The sequence below is a fragment of the Neomonachus schauinslandi genome, chromosome 3 (genome assembly GCF_002201575.2).
Source record: "Neomonachus schauinslandi chromosome 3, ASM220157v2, whole genome shotgun sequence".
Classification (NCBI taxonomy): domain Eukaryota; kingdom Metazoa; phylum Chordata; class Mammalia; order Carnivora; family Phocidae; genus Neomonachus; species Neomonachus schauinslandi.
In genome coordinates, this window is record NC_058405.1 from 103,612,366 (window position 1) to 103,629,374 (window position 17,009).

Below are 17,009 nucleotides of genomic sequence, written 5' to 3' on the forward strand. Positions count from 1 at the left end.
AGTGATTTCAAAAGCCTGGTGAGTCAGGTATCTTGGTTGTTAGCACTTAATAATCAGTCATGTTTAAATACACTCTTTATTTCCACATAGAATTTGATCCCTCACTCAAATAATTAACTAAACACAAAGAGGACTTAAAACTGGGAGGCTGGAAATAAGGAAACCATAATCCTGGAATTTTGTCAGTCCACTTCCAATTTTTTCCCCCCTGTCCTTGCCTAGGGAAGAATCACTTTCTCTCAATTTCAGAGATGTCCTATGTGTGTATATAAACTCACACTATCAAATGAATAGAATGAGGTTACAGGTTATAGGGTAGAATACAGATCTTACAGATTTTTGGCAATCTCACGGCATTGAATTTGGCAAAAGAATCTAAAAACATCATGATCTTCATGATTGTGGGACTGACTTAAAATATATCCAGATTCGCTTTCCCAATGCGTCAATATTACTACTCGGGTGAGAATCCTAAAGATGGTGACCAACACAGGGCTAAGTGTCTAAGTCACACCCCAGCCTCACTCAGATAACAATGTGTTTAGTTCGACTGTGGCACTGCAACCGCGCACATCAGTTTTGAAACAAATTTACCCCTTCATCTCTCATATCAATAACAGCACAGATGTGGGGGGAGAGACAGCGATAAAAAAAGAATTTGATGGCAGAAATGTGATTCATCTATCAAATGCAATCTTTTCAGTTACTTTACTGAATCTGCTATTTTTAAGGTAACCTTCCAAAACATATTTCAAAGGCAGGCTCATTTCAAGAGCAATGTTTATCACATGCATAATTTGGTTCTTTCTCATTACATGTTGCTAGCATTGATGCTGCTTTTTGAGAAACAACAGTATTTCTAGGACTTAGCCATCCTACATGAAAGAGATGGCTTCACACACAGTTTGACTTTTTGGATTAAGGTACGACCGAAACAAACACATTTCACATTTAAAGGTGTTTCTTTCTCTTTTTCTTTCTTTTCTTTCTTTCTTTCTTTTTTTTTCTTTTTTTAAATTTGAAAACCTAATAGGGAACTAAGGTTCACTGCCAGAAACAAAAGGGATCCTTTATCATGAAGAGTTGGGCTTGGTTCTTGGTCATTCTAATTAAATATATATTCACCTCTCATTTATATCACTGTGGAAAGATTCAGCCAGAAGATAAGTATGGAGTCTCACTATGGTAATTGTAGTCAGGACAGACTTTTTGCACAAGTTTATAATCAACACTGTAAAAGGCAATGTAAATGCAAATGACCTTGAAGGGTTTGGAGCACAACCAAGACACATGGCTCTGAGTTTGCTCCTGGTAGCAGATCTTCGATGGGTCAAAGTTGCACAGGGCAGTCTTCTTTGCCCGATCTGTTTTTTCATATTCAATGCGACAATTGAAAGATTTGGATTCCTTGGTCTCCAAGGTAGACTGTGGGGAAACTTCAAATTCCACTACTTTGGAGGGGGGTACCAAACTCACTGAAACATTGCCTAGGCCTGTGGAATTATGTCGGAAATAAACACTGAAGGTTCCATTTCCATGGTCAACAATTTTCCCTGTGATGAGGAGGTTGAGTTTAACAGTTTTAATGTTGGAATGGAAGTCACCCCACCCAAACATCTTCTTAAATTTTCCCGTCTTTACTATTGGCCTCCGTTTAGTTCTTGCCAATGGCTCCCGAACCTCCGTGACATTGGCCAGCCAATCCCAAAAGTTTTCCATGCTGTCCGCATACGCCAAGTGTCCAGGCTTTGGGACTGGAGACTGTTTAACAAACAGGCGCAGAGGATTGATGATCCTTGAGTGCACCACGTTTCCGACCAATGTCCCGGGAGCATCTTTGTCTTCCCAGTCCAGCCCCTCTGTGGCATGCACCACCTTCTTACTGTCACAAAATAGCTGTTTGAAAAGAAGAAAGAGAAATAAATTTGAGTTTAGGCTTTGGGCACACATTTTAAAGCCAAAGCACAGGAGAAGTGCTTGCAGTATTACTTCAATTCTTGATAAATAGCATTTCACACACACAGCTGGCCTCAACAGTGTAACAAGATGAGCATCTATTCAAGCAGTATAAAATCGTGAGTGCAAAATTCAAATTAGGAAGAAAGTATTGCATTGTAATGGGTTGATGTGGTTTTAGTCCCTGTTTCCTAATCTTTACAATACTATCATTCCAGATTAGAGGAAGTAATATATTTTGGTATCTCATTTGATAAAAACATTCAATTTGTGAAGTCTTCTCTTTCAGGTAGAAGACAACTCCAGAATGCTGAAGGTTTCTACCAAGAAGCTAGAAACTATCTGAATGTAAAATATTGGTAAGTCTCTTAAGTATACTTGGAAATAGTAAGAGTATTATTATATTCAAAGGCTTATGTCAAATAATTTCATGGCTTTTGATATAACTCCATCTCAAACTCTGTAACAAAAAAAGGAGCGTGGATAGTAATAGAAAGTTCTACAAAAGTTTTAGTTGAAAAAACATAATTTCAAATTTTGTGGTCCTTACAGAAACAGAAACAAATCGGAAACATCTATTTTGAATTAATAACAGACTACAGATTATCCAATAAATTTTATTACAATGGAATTATATACACTGAAAGAATTGCTAAGAAAGAATACAAATGTTTTATGGATTCCACAGAATGTGGTTCAGATCACACCCACTGAACCATAGTACTTTATCTGCATCTGATGTTTCTTTTTATTCTTTCTGTAGTGTAAGAGTCCTCATAACTTCTAAAAATCATTTAGTTAAGCCAATATTGATTTTGAGGGACAGAATCATTATATATGAAACTGTTGCCTGGAGTGAATATTTATGGATGAGTTATAAAGTCCGGAAAATAGAGGTTTCTAGTGGAAACACAGATAGCCTCTTATCTCTAATGGCACAAACCACTCTGGTAATGATTCTCCAGAAAACTGTCAGCATGATGAAAAGGATGAGAGAGAAGTGAAGCTGTGTTTATGAACTGTTTCCCCAACCCTTCCAAACTTGGCAAAGCACCTGGTACAACTCGTCTCAGATTATTACAAAAATTACTGCTTTCAGTCCAATTTTTGAGAAAAAAAGAAGACACAGCTTGGATTATAAATATTGCACTCGAACATATGGTAGAGCTTAATGACATGAGGTTATCTTCCATAGATCCATGGACGTTTAGGCGTTTAAGTTCTAATACAGCTTTGTGAAAACCGTTTTCACTATACCTCGTCCCCAAGACCACGTTAGAGTCAGGAACCAAGGACTTCGATGTATCTGCGGGTTTTTTCTTTTTGTGTACTCTGGGTGGGGAGGTGGGGGTAGGGTGGGGTACATAATATGTATTTGCCCCTGATTAATTTCCTGAAGGCTCTTCTTCTTAATGCCTAGTATTTTTTAAAATTTTTTCCCCTTAAATTACTAAGATTTGGCAGAAGGGCAAATTGAAATGATGCACAGTCTTACTATTTTGAGAACCTAAATCTGTATCCACCTTCTTAGGGGTTTAGGTATGCTGAGTTGATACTTCTTTCTTCTGCTGATGTCGAAAGGTGAGTATATTCACCAGGATAGGAAGAATCCTTACTCTGGATTTCTGGCTCAAAATATTCTGGGTATTTTTGACACTGTAGCTAGCTTCCTGATTTTGAATAGTCTTTTTTTTTTTTTTTTTTAAAGATTTTATTTATTTATTTGAGAGAAAGAGAGAGACAGCATGGGGGGAGGGGCAGAGGGAGAAGGAGAAGCAGACTCCCCGCTGAGCAGGGGGCCTGAGGTGGGGCTTGATCCCTGGACCCTGGGGTCATAACCCAAGCCGAAGGCAGACGCTTAACCAACGGAGCCACCCAGACGCCCCTGATTTTGAATACTCTTAATTACAGTGTGCAAATCTCATTCAAATCCTTTGCTACTAGCCCATGGGGTTCAGTGCTGGCTTCAATTATGACCTGAGTTTCTTAAGAACTGACTGATGAAGTCTGGTCCAACTGACATGGCCAGTCTCTCCCCAGCAAGACGTCCAAGGACACAGGGGCAGATAAGAAACCCCTTGCTGATCAAGGTCTAATTTCTCTTTTCTGTGGTTGTGATTCTTGTTGCCCAGAGTCTGCTATCTATTTTCCATCCATTTCCAGTATTTCATGAGATGTGCCTTGCTTGGTCCATGCTGACAGACATACCTTCCACTTGCTGAAAAGCTCATCCACAAGAACCTTACTTCATGATCTCTACTCTCCGACTTGGTACAACTTACAAACTTCTTTCCTCACTCCTGCCTTCCTTCCACTCCGGCATTTTCCCCTTCTAAATTGTTTTTTAAAAAAATCTCAGATCTTACCCTTATACACAGTGCTGCCGATCAATGCTTTATTAGCAGGACTAAGACCTATTTTCCATTCAAAAATATTTTTTTGCTCAGAAGTATGAGAACATTCTTTGTTCCCAGCAGCAACATGATCTTCCCCCCAACCCCCCAAAAATGTTTGTTTTACATTATATATTTTCCTGAATTTTTTCTACCTGGATCATTTTTCCTCATTTAGTGCTTGGCCTGATTTTCTCCTTACTTTTCCATTATTCAAAACCTATAAACAGTGAACCCATCATTCAATGACAAATAAGTTTGCAAGTTAACTGGCATTGGCCTTTTACTCATTATAGATGCCATTATGAGACAGATGTTAGAAATCCTCTTATCTCTGGGACTTCTGCTGGGCTGGTTCTGAGATTACTCAATGATAATAATAGAAACAAGAAGAATAATACTAAATGATCGTTTATTGAATGTTAAAAAAATATGAAGACTTTCTTTGTAGTAATTTATGTCATAACAATTTGACCCAAACCTACGTGACTACCCTAAGAAATTAAAGTGTAAAAAAAAAAAACCAATTTTATCAAACATAACTTGGATGCAATTATTTGCTTTTAGAAAGGCTCTCAACTCTTCAGAAAAGATTTTCCATATGAGAATTTAAAATGTAATCTGATTTCTAAAAAATATATTCTAACACAATACTCTACTTGTTCAAACCCATTCAAGGAGCTCTTGATTTTAAGGTAGGCTTAAATAAAAAATAGTAAAATTTAACTAATAGCACAGACCTATAATTGGTCCCTGCTCTAAGGAAAATACTAACAGTATTTTATTTATTTTATTATTATTATTTTTAAAGATTTTATTTATTTATTTGACAGAAAGAGAGAGTACAAGTAGGCAGAGCGGTAGGCAAAAGGAGAGGGAGAAGCAGGTTCCCCGCTGAGCAGGGAGCCCGATGTGGGGCTCAATCCCAGGACCTTGGGATCATGACCTGAGCCCAAGGCAGATGCTTAACCGACTGAGCCACCCAGGTGCCCCAGTTTTTTAGATAATAGACATTTTTAGATAAAAAGTAGATGTACATATATTTTAATTTTTTGCTTTGCCCTAGATCATCACATTTCTAACTTACTTTGACAACAATATTAAACAAGTTGAGAAAAGCTGTGTATAACTTCATCTGTTTATTATTTTATTTTTTTAAAGATTTTATTTATTTATTTGAGAGAGCGAGAGAGAGAGTATGGGGGGGGAGGAGGCAGAGGAACAAGCAGACTCCCCACTGAGCAGGGAGCCCAAAGCAGGGTTCAATCCCAAAACCCTGAGATCATGACCTGAACTGAAGTCAGACGTTTAACCAACTGAGCCACCCAGGCACCCCTCCCTGTTTATTACTTTAAAATACATGACAGTTATCATGAATACTGATTTCCAAATCTAAACCCTAATCTCAGAAAGTTATCAGATAATGAGAAGAGTGTAATTAAATGGGTAAATATTTTGCTAATTGTCCTAAAAAGCTGACAATTATACCTCCTCTCCCAACTCACTCTCTCTTTGGTTTAACTTGTTCAGACTTCCCCCTGGAATATTTTGTTAAGATGACTGCATCACTGCTGAGAGGGTACCCTCTCCTAGACCAGGTCTGCAAAGATGGCTGTATGATCTAAGTCCCCAAGGCTCATGCTTAACCTCAAAGACCTAATCAGGGATGACTAGGGGTTGGATGACCTATAACCCTGCTCCACACTCATCCCTACACTCCCAGTATGGAAGGAGCATGGTAGAAAAGGCACAAGGATCCGGTGCCCGATGACCTCACATCCCTCACTTGAGTGTTTGACGTGAGCCCATTTTCTCACCTATATCTTCCTTGCTGATTGATTGTAAGGACCAAATAAAAGAATGGATGGAAATTACTGAGCCCAATCTCTGGCAAAAGGCATTCAATGACTGATGGCTCTTGCATGTCCAGTGGATAGCACCATGTTTCCTATTCAAGAACTGTCTTCAAAGGGTTGTATGAACTCTCGGGCCTCCAGGAAACTGATTAATGGTTAATCAAGCAGCTTGTTCAGTGCCATATGATAAATTAGTGACCGAGTAGAAAACACCTTTCTCAACCTCAGAACATCAATCAATCGTTTCCTCATATGTCCAGTCTCACTGGCATCTGAGTCATAGCCAGATCACAGGCACAGGTGAGCTCTCTTTGCCAACAGAATGTGTTTGTGGATCTTTGATTCCAACCTACTGAATGAGTCAGCAAAAGGACACGCTGGGAGAGACTGGAGGTGGTTCTGAACCTGTTGGCAAACCACTCCGTCCAAGTCAGCGTTGTGAGATGTTATTGACAAAACACATGGCTGTATCTCTTTGGTTATTTTTGCATTCGCTGGGGCTTTCGATGGCTATCACCGCTGCCATTGGTCCCATCGTATTACAGTAATAATGCAAAAACATTTAACTGCAAGCACAAAATGGAGTTTCAAAAAGGGAGAAAAAGGAGGAATTGCTGTGCTTTATCTGTTTGAACATTCCTTGATTTCCACCCATTTATCAAAGTTTAAGTAATTTATGTCTTGGCAGGGTGTATCAGTTTCACAAAGCACACACATTAGCGAGATACAATGATATCATATTAGCTTTTTCTGCATCTTTGAGAGGTGCTCAAAAAGATTAACAAAAACTCAAACCTTCATCAATTAAATGAAGCAGGTGGAAGGAAGGGAGTAGAGGAAGGAGACTGTATTTCATTTCAGCTCTTTGTTTTTAGGGGGGAAAAAAGCCGACAGGTTCAAATCATTCATCATAACAAGCTGGAGTTGAATTTCGCTGATAATTAAATGCATTTTTTCCCAAGAGGCAGAGAAGCTGCAATGAATTTTATAGTAGCAGATGTGAGAACTGTCACGAATTATGGAAATAATTTATAAACTAAAAAGCATCTTCCTCTGCAAATACTATATCAGAAGATCCTTTCAAAAATTATATCTGTCATATACTTTTCAGTAAACATTTTATTTTAGAGTAGTTTTAGTTTATAGAAAAATTGTGTAATACAAGGGGTTACCATATACCCTGCACCCCATTTCCTCTACTGCCAACGTTCTAGCACACTTGTCACAACTAATGAACTAATACTGACACATGACTATGAATGAAGTCCATACTTTACGCAGATTTCCTTTGTTTTTCCTTCCTGTCCTTTATCTACTCGAGGATCCCATGTAGAATCCCACATTATGGTCATCATGAATTCTTAGGCTTGTCTTGGCTGTGACAGTTTCTCAGTTTTTCCTTTTTTTTTTTTTTTAAGATTTATTTATTTATTTGAGAGATAGCAGGGGGGAAGGGAGGGAGAAAGAACCTCAAGCAGACTCCAGACCAAGCATGTAGCCTGACGCGAGGCTCCATCCCTTGACCCTGAGATCAGGACCTGAGCTGAAACCAAGAGTCTGATGCTTAACCGACTGAGCCACCCAGGAGCCCTGGTCTTTCCTTGTTTTTAATGAAACTGTATGTTTTGAAGAGTACGGGTTAACGGCATTTTGTAGAATGTTCTTCAATTTGACTTTGTCTGATTTTTGTCTCATGATTGCAGGTCTGGGGAGGAAGGGCCATTTTCATCACTTCAGCTCAAGGGCACATGTTGGCAGCGCACTTCATTACTGTTGATGTTACTCTTTGTATTCTGGCGTAGGGAGAGAAGATCCGTCCTTTAAAGTTTTCCTTTCAGGATTTTCACAAGGCTTGTTCATTTTTGTTATCATAAGCTTAGTTTAATTCACATTTAGTTCAATGGCACTTGGTTTAGGTTTATTATTATTATTTTTTTAAGTCAGGAATTCTCAAGACTTTCAATTTATAACTATTGCATCACTGAATTATAAAATAAACTCAGAGTTGTTTAGGAAGTCATATGCTCCTTATAAAGTATTTCAGCAATAGTGCATGCTACATATTTGTCTGTCCTCATTATTAGTTATTTTGTATTTATTTAATACTAATTTCTTAAACACTGGGTCCATTTCAGTAACTGCTAGCTCAGTCAGAAGAGCTTATTCTATCAATATCTTATAGAGAATGAGACGCTGACTGTATTAGATTCAAATGTCCCTTTTCTCAGGTTTGGAGCTCGCCCACCATACTTGACTCTACACACCCAGTGAGTCAGTATCAACTTTTAGATGGGGCTTTCTTTGCACCTGTTTAGCAAGGGGCATGGAGCTAATGAAAGAAAGCCTCACAAAATAGCGTTCTATATTCATAGTACTCTGGGTGCTACAGGATCATGAACATGGCACTATGTCCTCTCCCTTGGGATCTGGGGACAATGAGACCTGTGCCATAATTTTCTATATGTCCCTCATTGTGACAGCTTTGTTTTTTCTCCTTAGCTGCACTATATAGGGCTGGGGAGTGGGGAAGAGGGGAGATTTCTTGACACACAGTGAATAACAGAAAGGAAGTGAAGGGCACTTAAAGCTTTGAGCTTCTGGGGTTCAAATTCCATTCAATATATACCACGCCATTATCAGTCCAGGTAGCTCTATCTTATAGCACCTCTAACAGATGGTGTTTTCATTTGAAGAAATGCCGACGGAGGAGATATGTCCACCAGCCTCGCTGTCCCAATCCGGTGTTTAACAATTATAACTGAAACGCTCCTGTAGCACCCATGACTCTTCACTGATGTGACCCCAGGGGAGGAGGAAAGGCTTGAATTTCTTAAGCAATTGAAGCTTAGCACTTGAAGCTCGCTACCTCTATATGTAGTTCTCCTGACTTTGCAAGACCAGACTGGATGACATTAACACACCTTGTTTAAGAAAGTAAGAAGCGTGAAACAGCTTGGAAATATTTCCACACAAATTATTTTACTTTTGCAGGAGTAAATTTATTTCCTCACTGACTTTTGCCTATCCCTGTGGTCAGATGAATATGACTGGACTCCCACATTGCATTTGCAAATGACTGGACTGGGAGAAAAAAATGGGGAGTCCCAAACAAGTCCATGCATTGCAGAAAAGAATCTGTTGGCACATCATCCAGCAGCTGATTTTGCCCGAATTTTGCATCCAAGAGTGATGAAATGAATGAAAGAGGCAGGTACAAGGAATTCAATCAGAATAGGTTACGCATCGCAGCAGGAAAGAACGAGGCACAGAAATAGCTGTGCTTTGATTTGCCAGAAGGAGTTGGGGTCAGAGCACTGGGATGGCAATCTGGCACTGTCACTTACAGTCCCATCATCCTGGGCCAGTCAAGACCATTTTCTCAATGGTAAAACAGTCGGGCGGGGGTGGGGGAGTAGGTTGGAGTTGCACTTGGTTGAGAAAAAAGAGGTTGTGAGGTAGAAAGTGAATCAGAGTGAGGCCGCTCTGTGGGCAGGGCACTTGTAATGAGGTGAGTTCTGTAGTCCAGAGGATTGAGGTGACACAGAACCATGGCCGGAGATGCATGCATTCATCTTTAATCACTGACTCAACACCTATTGATCGAATGCCTTCCAGGTGTAGCATTTATGCTCTAGGTATTGGGAGCACATTGCTCAAGGGGCAGATAGAGTTTCTGCCTTCATGGGATTTGTAGAAGAGCAGGAGAAAGAAGCATCAATCATACATAAATAGCTCACTTATTTATAGTTGTCAGAAGGGCCTGGAAATCTATCTCTATCTCTATATCTGTATCTGTGTCTATATATCTGTATCTATATATCTACACATATCAGCACAGCAGGAAGTAGAGAGTGCTGGTCTTAAACAGGGCGAGCAACAGTACAGGGAGTGAAAAGAATTGGGTAATTAATACCTTTATTCTGATGAGAGAAATGAAATCCAAGGTTTACCAGTTGATGGTTGATAATGAATGAATCAGTGACAAGAAAACGAATTGATCTTGGTATTTATACTCCTTTTTTCCTGCTCCAAATTGTGTATTGATTTGTTTATAATTACTAATGAGAATGTGATAACATTATAAGACAACAGTTATATTTCTTCTAGTGAAAGGTTAATTTTTTTCGTTTTCTTCCCCCCCCAACCAGCTTTACTGAGGTATAATTGACAAACAAAATTGTAATATATTTAAAGTCTTCCATGTGATGATTTGATACATGTTTACAGTGTGAAAGGATCCCCGGCATCCAGTTAATTAACACATCCATCACCTCGCAGTTACCTTTTTGGGGGGGAGGCGGGTGAGGATCCTTAAGAAAGGGTTCTTCGCAAATTTCAATTATACAACACAGTACTATCAATTACAGTCACCAAGCTGTACATTAGACCCAAAGAACTTATTCATCTTATAACTGAAAGTACATGACCACTTCTGTTAACCATAAGTGGACTCCAACGTTCAGTCATTGCTGAATGCCTGATTAGGAGGTCTAGTGCTCGAAGGTGGCAACCCTAGCCGGCCTTGTCTTTCACCCTTAAACCTGAAGGTTTATAATACCATTGACCCTGGAACAACAAGGGTTTGAACTCTGCGGGTCCATTTATTTGCAGATATTTTTTGATAAATACCGTAGAGGACTGTAATTATGAATTTCCTCTTCCTTATGATTTCCTTAACAACATTTTCTTTCCTCTAGCTTACTTTATTGTAAGAATACAGTATATAACACATATAACATACAAAATATGTGTTAATCAACTGCTTATGTTATGGGTAAGTCATCCAGTCAATAGGCTATTAGTAGTTCAGTTTTAGGGGAGTTAAAAGTTGTATGTGGATTTTTGACTGCATGGAGGTCAGCGCCCCTAAGCCCCCCTGCTGTTCAAGGGTCAACTGTATATATTCTTGGGTTCTGGGAGAGCCAGACTATTGCCATGATTATGTTATAACCCTTTCCTATAATACTATACAAGTAATACAATATATATCAATGCTGATTGATAATGAACTCAGTATGTTCTGGATAAATAACAATATTCTGAAAAAATGTAGGTTTGTCTTTATGTTTCTAGGTGTGTGAGAAGATGCTAATAGACACCAAATTTGGCTGATATTTATGATTTTCATAAGAAATAATGAATGTTCTAAATAAAAGGTAAAACAAAGCAAATAAGTTTTCTTTTTCCATAATCATAGCACTGAAGAGACATCTATACCTCAAGAAGATGTTTTCAGTTTTCTGTGTTTACACTGAATATAAAATATTTACAGCCTATCCGGCTTTACCATGAAACACTTGCCATAATATATATAACACACAATGCACAGATTGAATAGATCATCTACCATTAACAGGGAAGGCCATGCCCTTAACTGTTTTATACTGCACTGAACATATGTAGTCCTTTGTCCATTAAAGGAAAAATAAATTTCGACTTTCCAGGATCAGGCAGAATGAACTGAATGCCCCAAACCTGTGGATTTGTCCCAAGCTGGGAGGATTGGCTTTTCCTTCATAACAGGAGTGGCATAGGCTACAAGAGAGAAATTGACACCGATCTGTACAAATATTTTTTAAAGGCAGCTGGCTTGCCCCCCTTGGACATCCTGGAAGCATTCATTCATGTTCTTTTTGAGTGACAATCATTGATAAGTGCCAGTTTGGGAGGAGAACTGGTTTGTTTAGCAGATCTGTTTATAATGTTGTTCAAGATGGAATCCATGTAGTTGGCCATTAATTATTTTACTTGGGGTATGAGTTTAAGCCAAGAACCCCCAAAGTGACCACTGTTATACAACCTAGAGGTGGCCTGCAGATCCCATTATAGAGCCAATAACGAAGGTGGTCTAAAGCCTCATCTTTGTTGCATCGATATAGCTTATATAATTGGATTGCTTTAACAATTCTGTCCTGTATCCTGTAGTTAAAACTAAAATGACAACCTGCTCAGCAGGAAAAAAAAAAAAAATCCCTGTAATGATCAAACTCAGCATCCCATTAAATTTTTTGCTTGTAAAGGAATCTTGGAAAGCATTTTCTCTGAGTAGAAATTTTACAGATTATTGTGGTTGCCGACGAAATAGGAGCACGTATCTGATGGACAACACACAATGCTATATTGATGATTAGTAGTCTGGCTGGCCCTAAAGTCATATTTCTGGGTCTCCATTACTGAACTGTCATAGCAGATTAAAAGAAGAATGACATAAAGGGAATGAAGGATGGTAGAATCAAACCTGTATCAATATACTAATTGTGCCTATTAATATTTTGTGGCAATAATGTGGCATTGTTTCAAAATTCATTCTGCAAGTTGGAAAACAAATGATTGCTTAGGAGAAGAAAGCTAAACAGTGGACATCTTTCCTTTCTGCTGAGAGTAGCAAATTCATTTTACCTTCCAGATATCTTTTAATAGCTACCCTTTACATTTTTCTAAATTGATACAGGAACTAACAGGAAACATAAATGTGAAGACAGAAATCTTAGCAGTAAGAGCTAAAAAGCTAGATTGCAATGCTTGGCAGTAGTTTTATTGCTAAGATTAAATATGGCAATTCCTATTTTATCTTGATGACAGTAATCTGGAAAATCAATGACACAACTTCTGCAAAAAAATGTACACACACACACACACACACTCTGATACACAGAAATATCATGTGTATAAACACATGTGTGCATGCACATGCCATAATTTCTGTAAACATTTAGGGGAAATGATGTGATAGGAAACTTAGATTTCATTTTGTATTAGCAAGCTGAATAAAAGGGGCTCTTAAACAAGCATGAACAGGCTAGAAACGAATGTTGAGGATGCCTCATGGAAGGGGGTTGCTAAGTGTCATGATATGACCATGTTCCCAGAGGGAAACAGGGTCAGATGTAGTCTCATTTACTGCAAGTTTTGCAAAGTCAAACAAGGTTTTTTTTTTAATAATCTAAGAGACGAAAAATAGTCCTTTTGCAGTTAAGGAATAAATGCCTTGGCATGCTAAGTGGTACTGTCTGTTTTCACCCATGTGTCCTTATAAACCTCACCCAAGTTTTTAATGAGAGAGAAGAGCTTCACGTGATAGGAAGACAAATACTTCTCAAATATAATGCCTGGGAGAAACAACATGAATCTGTGTGTGTGTGTGTTTTAAGATTTTATTTATTTATTTGAACGAGAGAAAGAGAGAAAGCACAAGCAGGGGGAGCGGCAGGCAGATGGAGAGGGGGAAGCAGGCTCCCCGCCAAGCAGACAGCCCGACTCGGGGCTCAATTCCAGGACCCTGAGATCATGACCTGAACTGACTGAGCCACCCAGGTGCCCCATGAATCTGTGTCTTGACCTCTAAAAGTTGACATTTGAAAAGGAAAGTTACAACAGAGGTAAAAACAGTCAAATGAGGAGTGGAAATGCCAGATATCATTATTTCTATCCTTTTTGGCAGAGTTTCAATGCGGGATGAGGAAACATGGTCGGGGGAGGGGTGCAGAGAGCGACAGGAGATGGGGGTTAGAAGTGCCCTTGTGCAGGGCTGTGTACTTTACCATCAAATCTGAACTGAAATTGATATTTCAGTCTTCAGGTACCATTAGTCTGGCAATTAGCATATACTGCCTGTGATGGTTAGTTTTAAAATTTCTTATTTATTTTTATTTTTTTAAGTAATCTCTACACCCAGTGTGGGGCTCCAACTCATGACCTGGAGATTAAGAGTCACATCCTCCATGGACTGAGCCAGCCAGGTGGCCCATGATGGTTAGTTTTAAGTGTCAACTCGGCTAGGTAATAGTGCTCAGTTATTCAAACACTAATCTAGGTATTGCTGTGAAGGTATAATGTCGATGTGGTTAAATCCACAATTAGTTGACCTTCTCTTTTTCAGTTCAAAATGTTCAGTGCTTATTGGTTACCTTCTTTCAACAAACATGACATTTATTCGTTTAAAATAAAGCTTCAAATGGTTTTGGATACATAGTATGGTATTTGACTTAAATGCAAACATTCACAGTCTATTGGAGATTTTACATGATCCTACATAAATGTGCTACTTTATTATGACCCAATATAAATGTTTTATAAAATCACTGATAATTTCCATATGATAAAATACCTATTTAATAAAGAACACAAATGCATATTATTGTGTATGTGAAACTGATAATAATGTTAAAATTATTTTTTGCAATAATCATTCCTAACATTTATACTGAGAATTACGGTCTTCATAAATAACCTTATTTGATTCTTACACTTACTTTGTGAGGTGTGGAGGGTAGGAAATAGCCTTAGAGAGCTTAGGAGGGCTTGTCTACGGTCCAAGTATTGAAAGGCAGCAATAAATCTAGAAATCAAGTCTTTTTTTATCAAATGACTGTTTTTTCCACACTAATACTCTAATGGGTCTGACTCCAAAAAACAACTTGCTCAATACAGTGCAAATAATATGATATAATATAACATATTTACCTTACAAATAAAAAATTTCTTTTCATTATGAAATGAAGTTTATTCTAGAAAATGAAACTAAGAAAACTGAAGAAAATTAAAGTCAGGTAACTGTGAATATTTTAATGTGTATTTATATTTTTTCCCTATGTAATATAGATAATACATCTTTTGTATAGTATCTTTAATAGCTTTTAAGAAAACATATTGTATTCAGTTGCATAACAGTTTAAATGCTTTAGAAGAAAAATATCTCGCTATTACTAAGAGTAAAATCTAAATTCAAATCTGGGTCAATTTTCTCTAGACCTCCTCCCTAAATCTTCAACACTTTGCTGTTCCATCAGTTGTCACCCAAGTCCAAATCAGAATTATTTGGATCATTTTGGGCAGGAGCACACTCACTGTCCTCTGGGGTGGCTCCACGCGTGAAGCCCAAGGAGGTCTTGTGGGCTCTGGTCTTTGCATCCATGGCTCTGCCCTCAGAGTCATTCTTTCTTCATCTTGTCCCTTCCCTCTCCTGTACCTTTCAGTCCAAGCTGGTGACATTTCTGGTGGTATGAATCTCTTAAAACCTCATCAGTTTCCTGTGTCATTCACTGGGGTGCAAGCCATTAACAAGAGTGCCCTCCACATATCTTTTCTGGATAACTCTATCTCTATTGGTTTCTGCTGAGATAGTTTATTGGATCCACAAGTCATACACCCAATGTCTTTAGTAAAAGTTGTCCATCCACACCTTCGGTGTTTTCTCCAGAGCACATCAGTTTGACTCTAAGTAAAGGAGATTATTCTTGTTGGTGTGAGTGGGCATTAACCAATCAGTTGAAATGTCTTAAAAACAAAATTGTGGTTTGCCCGAGGAAGAAGAAATTCTGCCTCAAAACTGCAGCATTAATTCTTGCGTGAAAGGTTCTGGGGTCTGCCCTCAAATGTTGGACTTGCCAGTCCCCACAGTTGCAAGAAGCAATCCCTTGAAATACAGCATTTTAGGTTTCCATTTATCTACCCACCCATATATCTTCTATTTATCATCTATCTATCCTGTAGATTCTGTATCTCTGGAGAACTCCAATACACTACCTTTTAATTTTAATAATTATGTTCATGTGTGAATAACTTATTTTCATGACTCATTTATGCCTCTTGTTTTCTTATATTGTGCATAGAACCTAATAGAGGGGATACTTGATTGTGATTTCATCACAAGTTCAGATTTAGTGTCAAGTGTCTCCACGGTCTTCCAACAGTAAACTGTAAATCACTTCACACCTGTCATGTTGTTTGTTATTATCATTATTATTTATTTTTTACTTGACTCTTCCTCCTGTAGACTCCTTGAAGGCAGCTACTCTATTTTGCCTGCCAATATGTCTCCAGTGCTTATCACAGTGTTGATTCATAATAAGTGCCCAATAAAAGCTGAGTACATAAATCTGACTGGCAGTGTGTAACATCCTGGACCTTTCACAACTTTTTATTTCCTTAGGCTTTATTCTTAGGCCACTTTGGAAAATGTTCCAAATCCTAAATAAAATGGAGTCGATAAAGTAGTCAAGTAGAAAAAACAGTGGAGATGGGGAAAGAGGAGCTATACTTTAGGAGTATGGAACTGAATAAGCAGTAATGATAATGTGATAGAGGAAGAATGAAAACTAAATAGAAAAAAATTTCAAAATAGTATTTGAAAGAGTTGGCAGTAATTATTGAAAAACTTAATTTACAGAGTATTATAAAAAAAAGACTGAATTCTATTACTCTCAAGGGGTAATCATTACCGTGACTTTGTCCTCCACCTAGAAGCTGAGATTCACTAACAGATCTCTACCTTTAGCCCCAACTTTACCTGCAGTTCAAGATCTATGGATCTAGCTTTCTAACAGACAGGTTCACTTTAAAGAAGGATAGTCAGAAGAAAAGCAGGCAGGGACATGGGGCCCCGTCCTAAGAGGAAAACTACCCTTAAAAGGAAAAAGACTGCATCCTGTTATTCTAGGCTTTACTCCATGCCCCAGCTTTAAGTTTTCCTACTGGGAGGACTTAGAACATGTATTTAACAGTATGGAAGGGAATGGTCTTGGGTGTTTTAACCCAGGCCCGGGGGCCAGCTCAACAGCCAGTGGGATATTTAAACAAAGATCTTGATCTGGTGGCCCGTGGCTGGAAGGCATGCCTTAGGGCAGTGGCGGCCACTGCCCTCTTGATCCCCAAGGCTAGGAAACACCACCCTGGAAGGAGCCCTCCACCCTGTCCCACGTGAACAACTACCTGATAGGTAGATGAGCTCGTGGACAAAAACCTGACTGGGTGATGAGCTCGTGGACAAAAACCTGACTGGGTGACAGGTGCAGGGAGTGTTAAT

The 17,009-nt window shown here is 38.6% G+C and overlaps 1 protein-coding gene across 1 annotated transcript in view; it reads right to left on the reverse strand.

The window, feature by feature from the left end:
* Positions 1-1,015: 1,015 nt before the first annotated feature.
* NXPH2 (neurexophilin 2) overlaps positions 1,016-17,009 on the reverse strand; it is a 108,330-nt gene continuing 92,336 nt past the window's right edge. The window contains exon 2 of the mRNA XM_044913271.1: positions 1,016-1,896. Within this exon, the coding sequence (XP_044769206.1) occupies positions 1,153-1,896 (744 nt within the window). The 3' untranslated portion in view covers positions 1,016-1,152. The remainder of the gene's footprint in view (positions 1,897-17,009) is intronic.